General features: G+C 41.0%; 1 protein-coding gene and 1 long non-coding RNA gene across 5 annotated transcripts in view; one reads left to right on the top strand and one right to left on the bottom strand.

Moving 5' to 3' along the window:
* The window catches only part of fli1 (Fli-1 proto-oncogene, ETS transcription factor), a 32,261-nt gene that overhangs the window by 13,971 nt on the left and 2,693 nt on the right, over window positions 1–15,597 (top strand). For all 4 annotated transcript variants that reach the window (XM_058080199.2, XM_058080198.2, XM_058080200.2 and 1 more), the window contains exons 5-7: window positions 4,122–4,190; window positions 14,292–14,351; window positions 14,457–14,516. In XM_058080199.2, the coding sequence (XP_057936182.1) occupies window positions 4,122–4,190; window positions 14,292–14,351; window positions 14,457–14,516 (189 nt within the window). The remainder of the gene's footprint in view (window positions 1–4,121; window positions 4,191–14,291; window positions 14,352–14,456; window positions 14,517–15,597) is intronic.
* LOC131134684 (uncharacterized) overlaps window positions 12,470–15,597 on the bottom strand; it is a 60,079-nt gene continuing 56,951 nt past the window's right edge. Inside the window, exons 4-5 of the long non-coding RNA XR_013627981.1 lie at window positions 14,373–14,538; window positions 12,470–12,612 (exon numbers count right to left, since the gene is read on the bottom strand). This is a non-coding gene — a long non-coding RNA (uncharacterized LOC131134684). The remainder of the gene's footprint in view (window positions 12,613–14,372; window positions 14,539–15,597) is intronic.

Genomic DNA, 15,597 nt, shown 5'->3' with positions numbered 1-15,597 from the left:
GGCCGAGCTTCTCAGCTGAAAATTGATGGAGGGAACATTTAAGCCAAACCCTGAATGTATTAGTGATTACAAGTCACATGACTTCTCCCTCATTGAGGACTCCTTCATTCATTATCCCGAACAGTAGATGGTCTAAAGGGTCTGCTGCAATCATTTCATAGACATCTGTGTGCATCATGCGTGATTTCGGTCTGTTTATTGAACCTCTGATTAACATTCCATACAGTCATTAAGCCCCGAATGTAGACTGGCCCGCCGTGGCTGGGACACACTTCCCCACCCTGCGGCCACTCCATATACAAACATCGCCGCAGTGTCCTGCGCTGATACATCATTCAGGTACCGAGTGCGTTCACTAGCACAATGAGAGCATCTGTCTGGGCAAAGCAGCTGCTCTCAGTAACAAGGGTAGTTGCCAGTGCAATATTTTGGCTTCATTCTTGCACGCAGATTTTTATAAATGATGGCTGTCCGCAACCCAATGTGCTTTCAATTTGGGGTGCAATTGGAGAATTTGTTCAAATTAGTCTGTCGGGGAGGGACTGTGGACTGTTTGCTTTATCGCACCCACGTAGGTCGGTTTGATACCACATGTGGTGGGAACAGAGTGCACAGAAAGTGGGGGGAAAAAGAGGAAAGACAGCACTACCAAGACAAAAAAATGTGGGTATGAGTAAGGCTGCGTTTACAGTTGTGGTTGGGTACTCTGGTCCGAACCAAAAAAAGACACTTGCAATTTGCGTAGTGTTCCCACTGGTAGTTTTAGCACGAGACCAAAGGCCCACCCTCCATGACACACACACCTAACACACTCACAGTTGAACACTTAAGTACTGTAGAACTGATGGAAAAATAATTTACACAATAAATACATTTTTATCATTCACACAAGCTTAACTTTCACTTTCTCGAGGGGTGCTTTCTCGAGTAATCCCTCGTTTATCACGGTTAATTGGTTCCAGACCTGACCATTTTGCTTGTTTTGCTATTATATTTTTGATATTTTTGCTCTACTGTATTTGTTATTTGTGCCTTATTTTATTTTACAATACTACTTTATATACTATACTTATATAGTACTTATATATATACTTATATATATACTACCATTCGCTTATTTTCTTGAACCCTGCATGCCCCGGTGTTTTCCAAATCTGTAAGCTGCTGGATCTGTGAGTAAATCAATCAATCAATCCATCCATCCACCCATCCATCCATCCATACGAATTTCCACAAAGTAGGATTTCTTATTGATAAACAGATTATTTTCACAGTTTGACCATAGAAAATCTATTTACGACCTTCTAGATACGTTTTTTAAACATTATTTGAGCCCTCTACACAAAAAACAACATCCCTATAGTCACCTTTGCACGGCGGGCCAGTCTACATTCGGGGCTTAATGACACGCTGGAATTTAGTCACCACATTTAGACACTTAGATTTGACAAAAATGGTGTAAAAATGGAGCATTTGTGAACAGAAATACTGTTGCTTCTTCTTGTGTATCTGAACGGATTACAGTGGGAGTCAAGTCAAATCAAAAAAAAAGAGCTGCACCACACTGTTGCTGAGTGGGGGACATTCTCGAGCCCTCAATAGTTTATACAGACCATAAACATCTGGCCTTGAAGGCTGAGTCGGGAAAACGTTTCTCCCTCCCTTTCAACCCTCGCAACATTTTTATTGAGCTCCTTGCGCAGGACTTTCTTTCTATTGGCAGGTTATCATTGGTGTGCAGGGCCTGTCTGCTGCTAGCCATGCATCGCCGCAAACAGAGCTACTATGCAGCTGCTCACTTTTAAACGCGAGACATCAGACGCGCGGCGATACCAAGAATTTATATCGCTTTTGAAATAAGTGGAGATGCAGATGGCTCCTGCCAAACAGGAATGTTGATATTGGACAATTGGATAACCAGTTGGACAGACCCTGTGGCGGGGATCCTACAGGGATTATCCATACATTTCTATAAAGCAGAGTCAAGAGGGGTGGGGGGGTTGCTCAGACCCCAGTTGATTTAGATTGATATACTATACCCCCTCAGACCAATCAGCAGTCAGAAACAGAGGTGGACTTTAGCGACATTCATCTGTTAATATCATCTGCCATTCATTTATTGTCACCTTACTATGTCATTTACATGGCTATAGTAGCCTTATTATGCAAAATGGGCAATATAATGATAGTTCAACAGTAATATGTGTCCTTGGAGTCTGTCTATGAGGACGAAACAAAGACAAAGATGCCTCACAGCTGCACTAAATAGTAGCCATCAAACACCAGTGTCAGTATCAACAGTGAAGCGGCGACTTCAGGATGCTGGACTTCATAGCAGGACTGCCAAGTGATCCCAAACTTTTGAGCGGTAGTGTATTTGTCAACATTATTACTCTAACGTGACTGACTTGGGTCCTGTTTGTTGACAAAAGGCCACGCCACATGTTTAGGTGATGCTATCCTATGGCTCCAGAGAATAAACAACCCATCTGTCCGTGTTACAACCCTGGCTGGCATATTGGAGTTACATTATGCAATCCTATGGAGTGTATCAGCAGAGAAAGGTTTAACATGGGCCACTGTGCTGTCAGATTACCAGGATCTGTTTGTTTTCGGAGAGAGGAAGAGGCCTTCCAAATAAACACGCAGCACAGCCAAAATTCCCTGTCATTTGCCTCCCTCGCTCCGCGTCGCTCACCCCTCCTTGCTAGCCGTCCTAACAGCCATCCTGGATTTCTCTGCGGGATGGTTTGAGGTTTTCTCAGCAATGCTGCCTGTTTGCCTGTCTGGGTCAGCCCACATATGTGGCGCACAGTCGGAAAAGGGTTAAACAGCCCCTTCCTCCTCCTTTTTCTCTTCATCTCACCCCCTTATACACTTTCTGCCTTATTCCAAAGATGGCTGCCTGCGTGCCTGCACTCAGCATGAGGAATTATTTTTCTATGAGGAGCTGCGTTTGATTGCTGTGCAGGGACCCTGCCTCATACAATGGTTCCCCTGTTCTTAGGCCCCCAGGTCTCTAAACGAGACGCAGAACCTTGGGGGTGCCGCGGAATAGGTAGAACTGGGGGGCAGGGGGGGGGGGGGTGTTGGGAGGCCAGCATGCATTTGTGGAGCACCCCCTAAAATAACACAGGCTAACTTGGCCACCAAGCCGCCCCCGCCCCCCCATCCCATAACAGGCACAGAGAATCTGAATCAAATCGCACACAAACTTTTTCTCCACAGTTTTTCATTTAGTCCAATTTCGACAAAGAAGAAAAAAAAAAAAGAGAGAAAACTTTCCTCCCAACTCAGCAGCCGCTGAATCCTAACACGCTCCACATCGTTGTGTTTTCTCTGTGCATTTTTTGGGTCTGTTTTTCCACTGGCTTGATTTATGCCTGGGGCAGCTAAAATTAAGAGAGCATTTTGGTGCCGCCCAGGGTGCCTGCCTGTGTGTAAGTGCAGGAATGCAGCGCTGGCATGGCTTCTGCTACATAAGGTGAAACCACTCGGCAGCCAGCCTCGCACCTTTATTATTATTATTATTATTGGGATTTTTTTGTATAATTATTCAGGGTAGGACTTTAAATGCGCTTTAAATGATGTTATAGTGATTTTTTTCCTTACATTTTAGGGGGCGGACTGTGCAATGCTATGCTATACTGTCTATTATTTTCCAATGACATTGTTTATTAAGTCCAAATGGGGACACCGGTTCAGGAATAAAAGCATTAGTGTGTGTGTGTGTGTGTGTGTGGGTGGGTGGGTGTGTGGCCTTTGTACCGCCACCTGCTGGTTGTTTTATATAATATTCTATTACATTTCCATACTAGTGCCGGTTTCCTTAAGGAAAGGGTGTACAAAGTACAGCACTGGATTGTTTGTAATTGGCCCTTAGCATATTCTAAATATAAAATGAAGACATTACGTGCATTAATGAGCCGTCTGGTTTATCTCTTTAGAGAAAGACATACAGTATGTGTTCATGTCTCATGTAATGATGGGCAAAATTAAATAAAAAGAGCAGTTTTTCCTTTGAGGTGTTGATTGCCAGACGTGCTCCAAAATGTTTGAAATTGAAAATATTTTCATTTAATGTGACTTTTTTTAAAAAAAATATGTGTGTGTCCTTGCAGGTAGTTCATCATTATCCTACAACACACCATCTCACACAGACCCAGCACCACGCCTGCCTGCCAAAGAAGGTAAGAGCACTTTTTATTATCCGCTATTGTTTCTCTCCAAGTCCATGTTTCTATTCATCAATGGGCGAGCGAGGTGAGGGAAAATGAAGAGAAAAGAGAGAAGAAGTCAGCGACTGGCTGGTAAGCCTGTCGGACACACACTGGAAAAAAAAAAAAAAAAAAAAACAGAAGGTACTTGTCTGTTTTGTGCTTTTGAACAAGCCCCGGGCGGCAGGTGTAGCTTTTGTGATGTTGAAGAAAATGACACGGGCAATTGAAATGAATAGCAGCATAATAACTAGGAGATAAAATGTAAAAAGCGGCGGTGTTGACGGGTGAAGACAGGATGGTGAATGCTGTGATTACGGAAACGAGGTGGAGGGGGGGTTGACGTGCGTCTGTGGCAGCTGTTGCTGAGGCAACAATTCATGTGTATGATATGGTCTGGGAGGCTGATTGTATATCAGAGATGTGACGACAGTGCATACTGCTTTGGGGTCGAAAAGAGACCAAAAGGGGGAATTTAGGAGGTCAATCCTTCTGTTGCAGAGCGCTATAGAACTGCACTGCATGGGTTTTTCCCACCGCCTCATACAAAATAATACAGTATTTGATGCAGTACTGTTTTACACACTGAAACTACAGTGTCGATTAACTGTACAAAGCCAGAGGTTTTACAAGTTAAATTGCGGGTTGAAGAATATACTGTGTTTTGTTACGGTCCGCTTGCATCGACGAGCGCCACCTACAGGACCTATTGTAGAAATCATTGCTTATCCTCACAGCCTATCCTAGCTGTCTTTGGGCGACAGGCGTGGTGCGTGATACACCCTGGACTGGTCGTCAGCCAATCGCAGGAGTACATATAGACATACACTACCGCTCCAAAGTTTGGGATGACTTTGAAATGTTTTTGTCCAGTCTGAGATATGGCTTTTTCTTGGCAGTCCTGCTATGAAGTCCAGCATCCTGAAGTCAACGCTTCACTGTTGATACTGACACTGGTGTTTGATGGCTACTATTTAGTGCAGCTGTGAGGCATCTTTGTCTTAAACTACACACTCTCTTGCACAGTTGTGCAGCGTTTTTCTGTCCTTGTTAGACCCAGTTTGTGCTGCTCTCTGAAGGGAGTAGTTAACAGCATGGTAAGAGATTTTAGTTTAGATTTTTAGATGGCTTTTCTAATCATCTATTAGCCTTATAAAATGATGAACTTGGATTAGCAGCCATACCAGGAGATTGATGCAGAGGACTGACAGTTGTTGATAGTAGGCCTCTATGCAAAAATGCACATCCTTCTTTGAAAATCATCTGATTAATTTAAATTGTTTGTGAAATAGATAAAAATGTTTGTCAAATGCATGAAAATTTGTTTTTCTTTGAAAAACAAAGAAAAAGTAATCCCAAACCTTTGAGCGGTAGTGTATAGACAATCATTCCAAACCTATGGACAATTGGGAGTCACCAATGAACCTAATATGCATGTTTTTGGAATGTGGGAGGAAACCAGAGTACCCGGGAAAACCCCACACACGGACGAGAAGAACATGCTAATTCCATACAGAGATGCCCAAGCGGGGATTCGAACCCAATCCTTTCCAATCTCCTGACTGTGTGGCCTATGTGCTAACCATCGTGCAGCCCTGCAGAAATCAAACAAATGTAAAATTTCCCATTGGAAATTAACTAAATAAATCAGTTCCAGGGTCAAACTGTTGCCTTATCCAAATTGTTAACTCTACCTGCAATTTTTAAGTTATGTGTTAACAGTCCTAACTCTCCTTCAAGTATAACAACATGCAGGTTTGTGTCTAGGACCCCTGGAATATAATATTTTGGTTGGTTTCCATGCATGTTAAGGCCCTCATAATTGTGAATAGACTGGGAGAATAATAACAATAAACACAGCAGTTTCAAGGAAAACACCCCAATAGCTGAGTAGTTTTAAAGCACATTTTTAAAGCACATGCAGCTACCGCCATCCGAAAAAAACCCTACATGAGTAGGTTGCCTACAGCCAAAGCTGTCAAAACCAATGCGTTAACTTTTGTACACCACTACAATGGCGACAATTGGCACAGTTACAGCATACAGTAACCCCTTGTTTATTGTTTGGTTCGTTAGTTCCAGGCCCTTATAAACAGAATATTTTTTGTAGAAAACCTGTTTATGACCTTCTAAATACATTATTAGAGCCCTCCAGATGTGAAATAACACCCCCATAGTCTTTATGCTCATATTAGTCAATATAGTAGACATATAAGATTTAAAATAAGATATAATTCAGACTCTCACATGTTAGCAGTGTTTTCTGCAGCAATCAAATAATGCAAATGCAGAAAAATCACCACATCTTTGAATGCCTTACATTTGTATCTTCATTTAAACATGGTTGCTTAGTTTAGGCCAAAAAGTACCCAACATTTCCAAAAATATTGGATTGGACATCTTCATTAAACGTTGCACTCCTTTTAAAATAGCTTTTTAACTAATTCTTCATCATATTCAAGATCTTTCCACCAGAATCCCAGCAAAAAAGCCAAGCTTAAGCCTTTGAGGACAACGCCCAGGATGACTTCCTCTGGATACCTTTTCACTGCACAAACACGACTGTGCTGACATAACACAAACACTGCACCGCCTACTGCTAAAAGAAAGCTACACATCCTTTACGTTGTCCATATGGTGTCACCACCACAGAGGACTGCAATAACAAAGATAGCGCGGGCGAGCAGGATGAGAGGCCCATCCAGGCAGGAAAAAGAGGAAACGCTGCGTCTGATAAGTGTTCGAGAATGCCCTCGTGCTCGCTATCTGGCCCAGCGGGGACCGATGCTACAAGGCTTAAATACGAGCGGACCATGGGGCGAGCTTGATAAGATTCTGCTTGGTCACCCCCTCGACCCCGGGCCTTTCCTGCTTCTCAGCACCAGGTATTTGGACTGGCAGGGATAGAGGGTGACTCCCTTCAAGAGCATTTCCCTTTTCGCAAGAGGTGAATTCTATTATGGGCCGCCAGGCTGTGAATCTACATGTGGTCCATTCTTTAGCTAAGGCAAAGCCGCCTCCCAGCTGAGAAAAAGTCGATACAAACACATTGATATCTTCCCAATTGAAACACAACACCTTCAGTGACCCTGTCCACCTTAGAAATAATGCAATTTACCATTTATATTGTCCGAGTACACTTTGGTGGTCCAAATCTTTCATAAAACATCAGAAAATGAAGAGGATGAATGCATCCTCTTCCTCTTTTCTGCAAAAAAAAAGTTCCTCAGCTTCCCGTTTGCTGATTTCTTCCTCTCAAACTGCATCGAGATGCAAACAATAATACATTTTCATAGCAGTGCCCAAGCGTACTGGATGACAACTTAGCACTTTACACAATAAGTCACATTATTTGTATAAAAAAAATCACATTCAAAGACGAGGTTCACTTAAGGTCAAACACAATCCCTTACATTTTCTTCCCATATTAAATGTACGATACTGTATTCCTTATCCCATATATATTATATTTTATTATCACAAGTCAAACGATGCGATTTAATTTTTTTAAAGATTTGTCACATTGCAATCATGTTATATTTGTATGTAGTATTTTTTAATTCAAATTAATATTATTACAATTTTATTGAAAAAGTCATGTCCTGCAATTCTTATATGAAATAATATATGCGTTATTTAAAAATGCTTTGGTGGATTGCAATCATAATATATAAAATAATAATAATGAAATATATAGTTTTTCCCCAATGTAAAAATAATAAAAAATAAAATATATATGTATTATGTATTAGTATGATAATTTATTCTAATTTTATAGAATAAGTATATGATATATTAAGGTAATAATTATATATATTTATTTTATATGATTATAATTTATGATATTCATTCAATATATTATTTTTATAATAATTTTTTATTATTATTATTTGTTAAATAATATAATTTATGATTAGATTTGTATCCCTTTTTTCTACTTAAAAAAAATAAAGCTGTATGAAGTGAAGTCAAAATGTGTTCCTGGGTCCTGTCCTAATGTAATAAATTCCCCAAAATTGTATGAAAAAAAAAAGTTAAAAAGAAAGGTATAAAAGGTATAAAAACTATGGACGTATGGCATTTTTTTTAAAAAGAAAGATTTTAAATATACGAGTGTAAAAATAAGTTAACCACTGCTGTTAAAAATATAAATAAAGTTTTCAAGACTATATAGTTTTTATAAAGCTGCCGTGTCATTGTCGAAGGTGTTTTTTTTTGTCAAATTTCCTACTAAATTCATGCCAGAACGGTCAACCATGAGTTTCCCATCCCAATGATGTCAAAAATGTGCATCAATAGGAGAGACGGTTTGCTGCAGGATAAACCTTTATCAGACGCTTTCACAGATCAGCACTGCCAGATGTTGCTGTTCATATTGCTACTCCAGAGGAGCCAAATACTTTGCAGACTTTCGGGGTCGAGTATGAGCATGAGCATCCCGCAGGAGACAAGCCCTAATCTGCCCCAGACGCTGGGGTGTAAAATGCAATGTTATGAATAAAAGAGGCAGCGTATAAAACACAGAATGTAGCGGCAATGAAAGGGTGTGCGTGTCTGTCTTTCACTGCGTAGAGTCTTGTGTGTGTGTGTGTGGCTTGTAGCATGCTACATTGTTTTTCAGCAGTCTTTCCCCAACTTAAAAACGACCCTAAGTGGGCTGCTTATTTGGTAAAGCCATGTAAGATGTTTTATTACTGGCAATATGTGGTACATTTTGGTAAATCAGGGTCCATGCAGAGTTCACTTCTCGCTGTTGGTTGAGTCTGTCATTAAAGTTGTTGTTGTTTTGTGTTGGCTGCAATGCAAATGCTGCGATTCATGGACTTGGAACTTCATTCGTATGGTTCAGTTCTTCTGGCCGCACGAGGAAATACGGTGGTTCATCCTCGGGGCAGCCATCCTTGTGTGTGCTAACATGCTGTTTGCCTTTTATATGTTGGGAAAAAAAGATCCAAGGGATGTTTTGTGGTATTCATTTTGTATAATGTATATTCACATGTGTGAAAAATCACCCATGTTTTGATTTATCTTAACATAAACCAACACAATCATTTATGTTAAGACTTCAATTTGGATGGCTGGATTTACATTTTGAATATTTGTATTTGATTTTACTTAAACATGCATACAATATAAATAAAACAAATAAAAATAAAAAAAACATGCATACAAAGTACAATGGAGTACATCACATAATTCAAATCACATATTTTTGACATTTTCCCATGCAAAGCATGCAGTAAATGTTCCCACCCTTTACTGTTTACTGCAGGGGCGCCCTCCTACTCAAATGATAATAATGCATGAAAAGCAATGTCGCTTCCAAGAATTAACTCATCTCGGGACTAGCGTTGAGCGGGATTAATATTTAAATTCCTACTTTCGATGCTCATATCACAAATAGCCGCAAACACCAAAGAAGTTGCTCAGTGCAACGTTTGCAACACAATACCATGCAAAGGATAGCTAACTAGGGTGCTAGGGTGAACATAGCTAACGCATTTGCTACCACACCGAATGCCCAATCCCAAAGACGTATTTATGAATCTTTTGTATTGTTTGAAATTGTTTCTGGTGTGGTTTTAAGCCGTAAAAACGGCCACAAGTGCATTTGATAGGAGCTTGGCATATGTCTTTACTAGTGTTCCACACCAAGCAGGAAGCATGCGCAAGGTTACGCGTAGCTGTGGATTGATGGATTGATATATAATATTTGGGCTGCACGGTGGACGAGTGGTTAGCATGCAAGCCTCACAGCTGGGAGACCCGAGTTCAATTCCAACCTTGGCCATCTCTGTGTGGAGTTTGCATGTTCTCCCCGTGCATTCGTGGGTTTTCTCCGGGTAATCCGGTATCCTCCCACATTCCAAAAACATGCTAGGTTAATTAGCAACTCCAAATTGTCCATAGGTATGAATGTGAGTGTGAATGGTTGTTTGATTGGCTGGCCACCAGTCCAGGGTGTACCCCGCGTCTCGCATGAAGACAGCTGGGATAGGCTCCAGCACCCCCTGCTACCCTTGTGAGGAGAAGCAGTAGAAAATGAATGAATATAATATTCATTTTCTTTTCACTAAAAGCTTTTTTTTTTAGTCGGGAACTGATATTTTCCTGAAACTTATTGGAACAGAACAAACGGAAAAGGGTAGAAACAAACTTTTTTTTGTGATGAACCTTTCTTTTGGTAGGTATCATGTTTATAAAGTCACCCTATGCAATATTCTGTGTGCCTTCAAAAGTCGGTCAGAAGGCTAAGTCAAGGCTACCACTTTTGTGTGTTTCAGCGATAGCGTGACTCAACATGGCATGAATTTCTCTGCCCCTGTCGTTCTGTTGTCTTTCACGTACTACACAGTATGTAGAACGCCGTCTCGGTTAGTGCTATCATTGCAACCCTGTTGTCTTTGCACCTTCCTGGCCCTCTCCGTCTAGCACTCAGGCCTTGTTTTGACTAACTGGTCGTGCAGTCAAAGTCTCCCAGGAGCGTGTACCACGCCCCAGACAAGAGTGGAAACATGGCTGGAGTCGCCGTCAGAGCAAAGCCTGGAAAAATGAAGGCAAAGGAGGGAGGGGGTTGTTGCACGTTCGGGTCCGTGTCTGCGTGGCTGGGCTAGCTGGCTGGCTTGCTTGCTTGCTTACTTACTTACTTAACCCCCCCCACCCCCCTTCACTTCACTTGTATGTTTTACAAGCCGCTGCTTCTCGCTTCGTGTTTTGCAAGCGCTCGGCGTGGTCAGCTCCACAAAAACAGCAGAAAAGTGGATTGCGGTGTCGTACATTTTGCGGCGGCGCTGCTTCATTCTTGTTTCATTCTTCAGCGCTGCGTTGCGACATCGTGCTTTGTGGTTTAACCTGCTGCCAGCTACTTTACAATACCTACAAGGATCATTTCATTCCTTTTTTTCTTTTACTCAGCATACAAACTTGTGCTTCCTCTTACTCCTTTTCAGACATGATGTACTTTCATGTTGGAAATACGCCCCGAAAAGACGAGCTTGGCTATTCCCAACCACAGTTTGTTTTCCTTTTAAAATTCCAATCATTTTGTCTTCTTTTCCAATATTCTTTTTCCTTTGATGACTTATTCTTCCTCCATCCTTGTCTCCGCCATCTTCTGTGCCTCGTTGGGTTCCTTTCAAGGTGGTGTGGAGTGGATGTTGTGTTGGCTTGGGGGTGGTTAGGGGTTGGCGTTGAGTTGAGGAGGTTAAAAAAAAAGAGGGGGGGGGGTAAAACAAAGAGAGGTTGTCTACAGGCGAGGTAGGCAGGAAATACAAGTCTCCCAGGACTCGCCCCTATACTCGCTGCTCCTCGGCTCTCCTGTCGGCCCACCAGATTGGACCTGACAGGCCCTCCGAGCCACGGCGCTGCGCTTGTTCTTTGTCCCTTTTTTTTGCTCCTTTTTTCTCAACCGGCTATTTCTCGCCTCTTTTTATCATTCATAATTACCTTTTTGTAAGTTGAAGTCCGTATTTGGATCCGTCTGTTGCTATTTTACACTTACACATTGAATATCGCTCTCACCAAATGAGTCCTTTGGTGACATATTGGCACTTTTAAAAGTCGGACAAGATGACAGAGATCAAAGAGGATGATTCCGCAGTAGGAATGACCCCATTAAATAACATCCAACATTAAACAGCCACTTAAATAACGTATTAAAGTTATGAAATGAGTGAAAGTTGACTTCCAGAGTTCAAGAGTTGGATTGTCTTTAAAATGGTTTAATTTAGTACTTACATAGGAGAGCATTTGGCCTTTGATTAAGGTGTGAACATATATTTGTCCACAAGGGGGCAGTATAGCACAGAGATTGATTGGATTGCAGCAGTTCCATGAAAGTGGATCCAAACCTTGTGGTATTCAAGTTACTTTTTCAATGATTTGTATGTTTTTTTGTTTGTTTTGATTAATCAGAAACACCGGTTCACTATGATAACCATTTGCAAATTGTACATAATACACAATACAAAAAACATAACGGTAGCGTTAATTGTTTGTGTCATTTCGCATGTTTTTGCTCTAATTTTCATGAGCTGAACTTTTGGGATGGCCTTTCATTGTAGCCAGCCTAAGGCACACCTGGGAGGCGGATCACTAACACAGATTTAGACAGATATGTGAACACAATTTGAGAGAGGGACACAAAGAGGTCTTTTGTGTATATAGAAAATCTCTACATCTTTTGAGTTCTGCTCATGAAAAAGTGAAGCAAAAACAAAAGTGTTGCGTATTTTTGTATTTTAGAAAGAGTGTCTACAAACTTGCCTAGTCAACTTGAGTTCCTTCCAAATATTCTGCTTCCGCTGATGGGAAAAGGGATTGCTTTGACCTTGAAAGCAGTGTGTGTCGATTCCTGCCGCAACCTCTGTCATCACTCTCACACCTCCACCGCCTCCTGGGAGAAACACAAGCAGATTAGTGGACACACTTCCAATAGAAAGTGGTAACGTTAAAGGAAAAAAAAAGATGAATGTGGTTGCCAAATGTTTTGTAATTATGTGTGTTCTGGCAGCCGTTTGAGCTGAGAGTATTTAAAGCCATCAAAAGGTGCAGTATGAGTAAAGCAGGGAGATCATCACATCCTCTGTTTTATCTGTTTGTGTCAGATATGATTGATTGTTACTGGAAGCCGCCCAGCATCTGGAAGAATCCGCTGGCCGTTTGTCAAAAGTTGCACGAAAAGCTTGCTTGTGCGGTTGGAGAGAAGCGAACACACGTTGAAAAATTGTCAGTGTTGCCGTTTCACCTCTTTCATCAGAGAGGTGAGGGTGTCGCAAGCTGTAATCGTTGTCAAACAGCGGGCCGCAATCGTTGCGGCGTGTGCCAAACACAACCGCGCTGCCGCGTCCAGATATCCTGTAAAAGCCACTTCACCTGGGCAAAATGTGATTTATGAATGCACTGTTGGCACCGGAATTATGTTTCAGGGACAAATAGTCTGCTACGCTGATGATGGTGATGATGAACTGGCGCCGCATGTGGGGAGAGATGCATTGTGAATGCTGACAATGTAGCATTCATTCATTTTCTACCGCTTTTTCCTCACGAGGGTCGCGGGGTTGCTGGAGCCTATCCCAGCTGTCTTCCGGCAGGAGGCGGGGTACACCCTGGACTGGTCGCCAGCCAATCACGGGGCACATATACACTACCGCTCAAAAGTTTGTGATCACTTGGAGATGTTTTTGCTATGCTATGCTATGCTATGCTATGCTATGCTATGCTATGCTATGCTATGCTATGAAGTCCAGCATCCTGAAGTCGCCGCTTCACTGTTGATACTGACACTGGTGTTTGATGGCTACTATTTAGTGCAGCTGTGAGGCATCTTTGTCTTAAACTACACACAATTGTGCAGCGTTTTTCTGTCCTTGTTAGACCCAGTTTGTGCTGCTCTCTGAAGGGAGTAGTTAACAGCATGGTAAGAGATTTTAGTTTTAGTTTAGATTTTTAGATGGCTTTTCTAATCATCTATTAGCCTTATAAAATGATGAACTTGGATTAGCAGCCATACCAGGAGATTGATGCAGAAGACTGACAAGTTGTTGATAGTAGGCCTCTATGCAAAAACGTAGATATTTCTTTGAAAATTAATTTTAATTGTTTGCGAAATGGAAAAAAATGTTTGTGAAATGCATGAAAATGTGTTTTTCTTTGGAAAACAAAGACATTTGCAAGTGATCCCAAACTTTTCAGCGGTACTGTATAGACAAACAACCATTCACACTAACATTCATACCTATGGACAATTTGGAGTTGCCAATTAACCTAGCATGAGGGAGCCGGTGTACCCAGAGAAACATGCAAACTCTACACAGAGATGACTGAGGGTGGAATTGAACTCAGGTCTCCTTGCTGTGAGGTCTTCGCGCTAACCACTCGGCCGCCTCGCAGCCACAATGAGGCATATTCAATGTTATTCCTTGAAATTATTGCAAAACCTGAAGTGCATGGTTACATACTTAACCTAAACCATTTCACTGTAAGAAAAAACAACCAATTCATGTTGTCCTTGAGTTGACACTGAAATTATCTCAGCAGCTCTTAAAAATAATGTGTTTTTCTTTCCCTTGTCAGACCCAACGTATGATGCTGTACGGCGGACGGGATGGTCAAACAACATGCACAGTGCCAAAGGTAAGGACAAAAATGACTTACCCAGTCTTAATGAATGGTAGCCAGTCAGTCCTATTCCAATTCCAATTCCAACTCTTCCTCACTTCCTCCATTTTTCACCTGCAGGCTCACCGGTGGTGACTCAGAATGTAACCAAGACAGCCGAGCAGCCCAGAGCTCAGCCAGGTAATAAGCAGCACTTGCAACACTGCAAAGTAGAAAGAAGCTCATCGTACTGCTGTATTCTAATCCGTGTTAAATTGTTTCTTACATGATTGTAAATGGCACTTGTGGCACCCCCTATTGGTTGTATTCAAATGTATTTGGAATACATGCTAGCATATGGTAATGGTTTTATTTCAGTTGAACATGCATCAAATTACAATTGAGTGCATCCCATAATCAGTTCACAGTTCCACATGTCCAAAAGGAGTAGGAAGAAGCAAAGCTTATTAAATCCTACCCCTCCATCTAGTACTTTTACAATAAGTAACTGTTATATTAGGAAAGCAGGAAGTGAGTAAATGTCATTTAAAAAAATGCAACTTTATTTTATTATTATTATTTCATTTTTTAAACTTTATTTTATTATTTTTATTATTTCATTTACTTTTTGTCACGTACCGAAGTACGAGGTGATATGACCATACAATGACATAAAGGGTACCATAGTAAGTGTCAATATAGTGATATATATAGCACATCATGACTGGTTCAAGACTCTTCATCCTTGTATTTAGCAAACATCAACGGCTTGTATTGTTTCTTGAATTGGCTCATCGTTGTGCATTGTTTGAGGTCCTTACTCAATCCATTTTATAGTTTGATTCTACATACTGAAATGCTATGGCTTTTTAACATAGTGTTTCAAATGTAGTTCTTTCCTGAGATCATATTTCTTCTCTCTGGTAGAGAAGTATTGGATGACATTTTTAGGTAATTTTTAGCCTTATGCATTATTTTAGCTGTTTGAAGATTAACTATATCAGCAAGTTTAAGTATTTGTGATTTTAGAAATAAGGAGTTAGTATGTTCTTTATAGGCGGCATTATGAATTATCCTTACTGACCTTTTTTGCAGTACATTTAGTGAGTGAAGATTGCTTTTATGTTATTACCTCATATTTCCACACAATAAGTAAGATATGGTAGAACGAGAGAGCAATAAAGAGTGTGGAGTAATACACAAGGAAAAAAACGTAATAAAAAGTTTTATCAACATTAAACAAATGGTCAGTGACTTACGGACAATTTGTACCACTGTATAT

This window comes from Doryrhamphus excisus, linkage group LG8, assembly GCF_037039965.1.
Source record: "Doryrhamphus excisus strain RoL-2023G ecotype Guam linkage group LG8, RoL_Dexc_Guam_v1.1, whole genome shotgun sequence".
Taxonomy (NCBI): domain Eukaryota; kingdom Metazoa; phylum Chordata; class Actinopteri; order Syngnathiformes; family Syngnathidae; genus Doryrhamphus; species Doryrhamphus excisus.
Note: the sequence above shows the minus strand (reverse complement) of the source record. Positions and strands in the feature narration are given on the sequence as shown.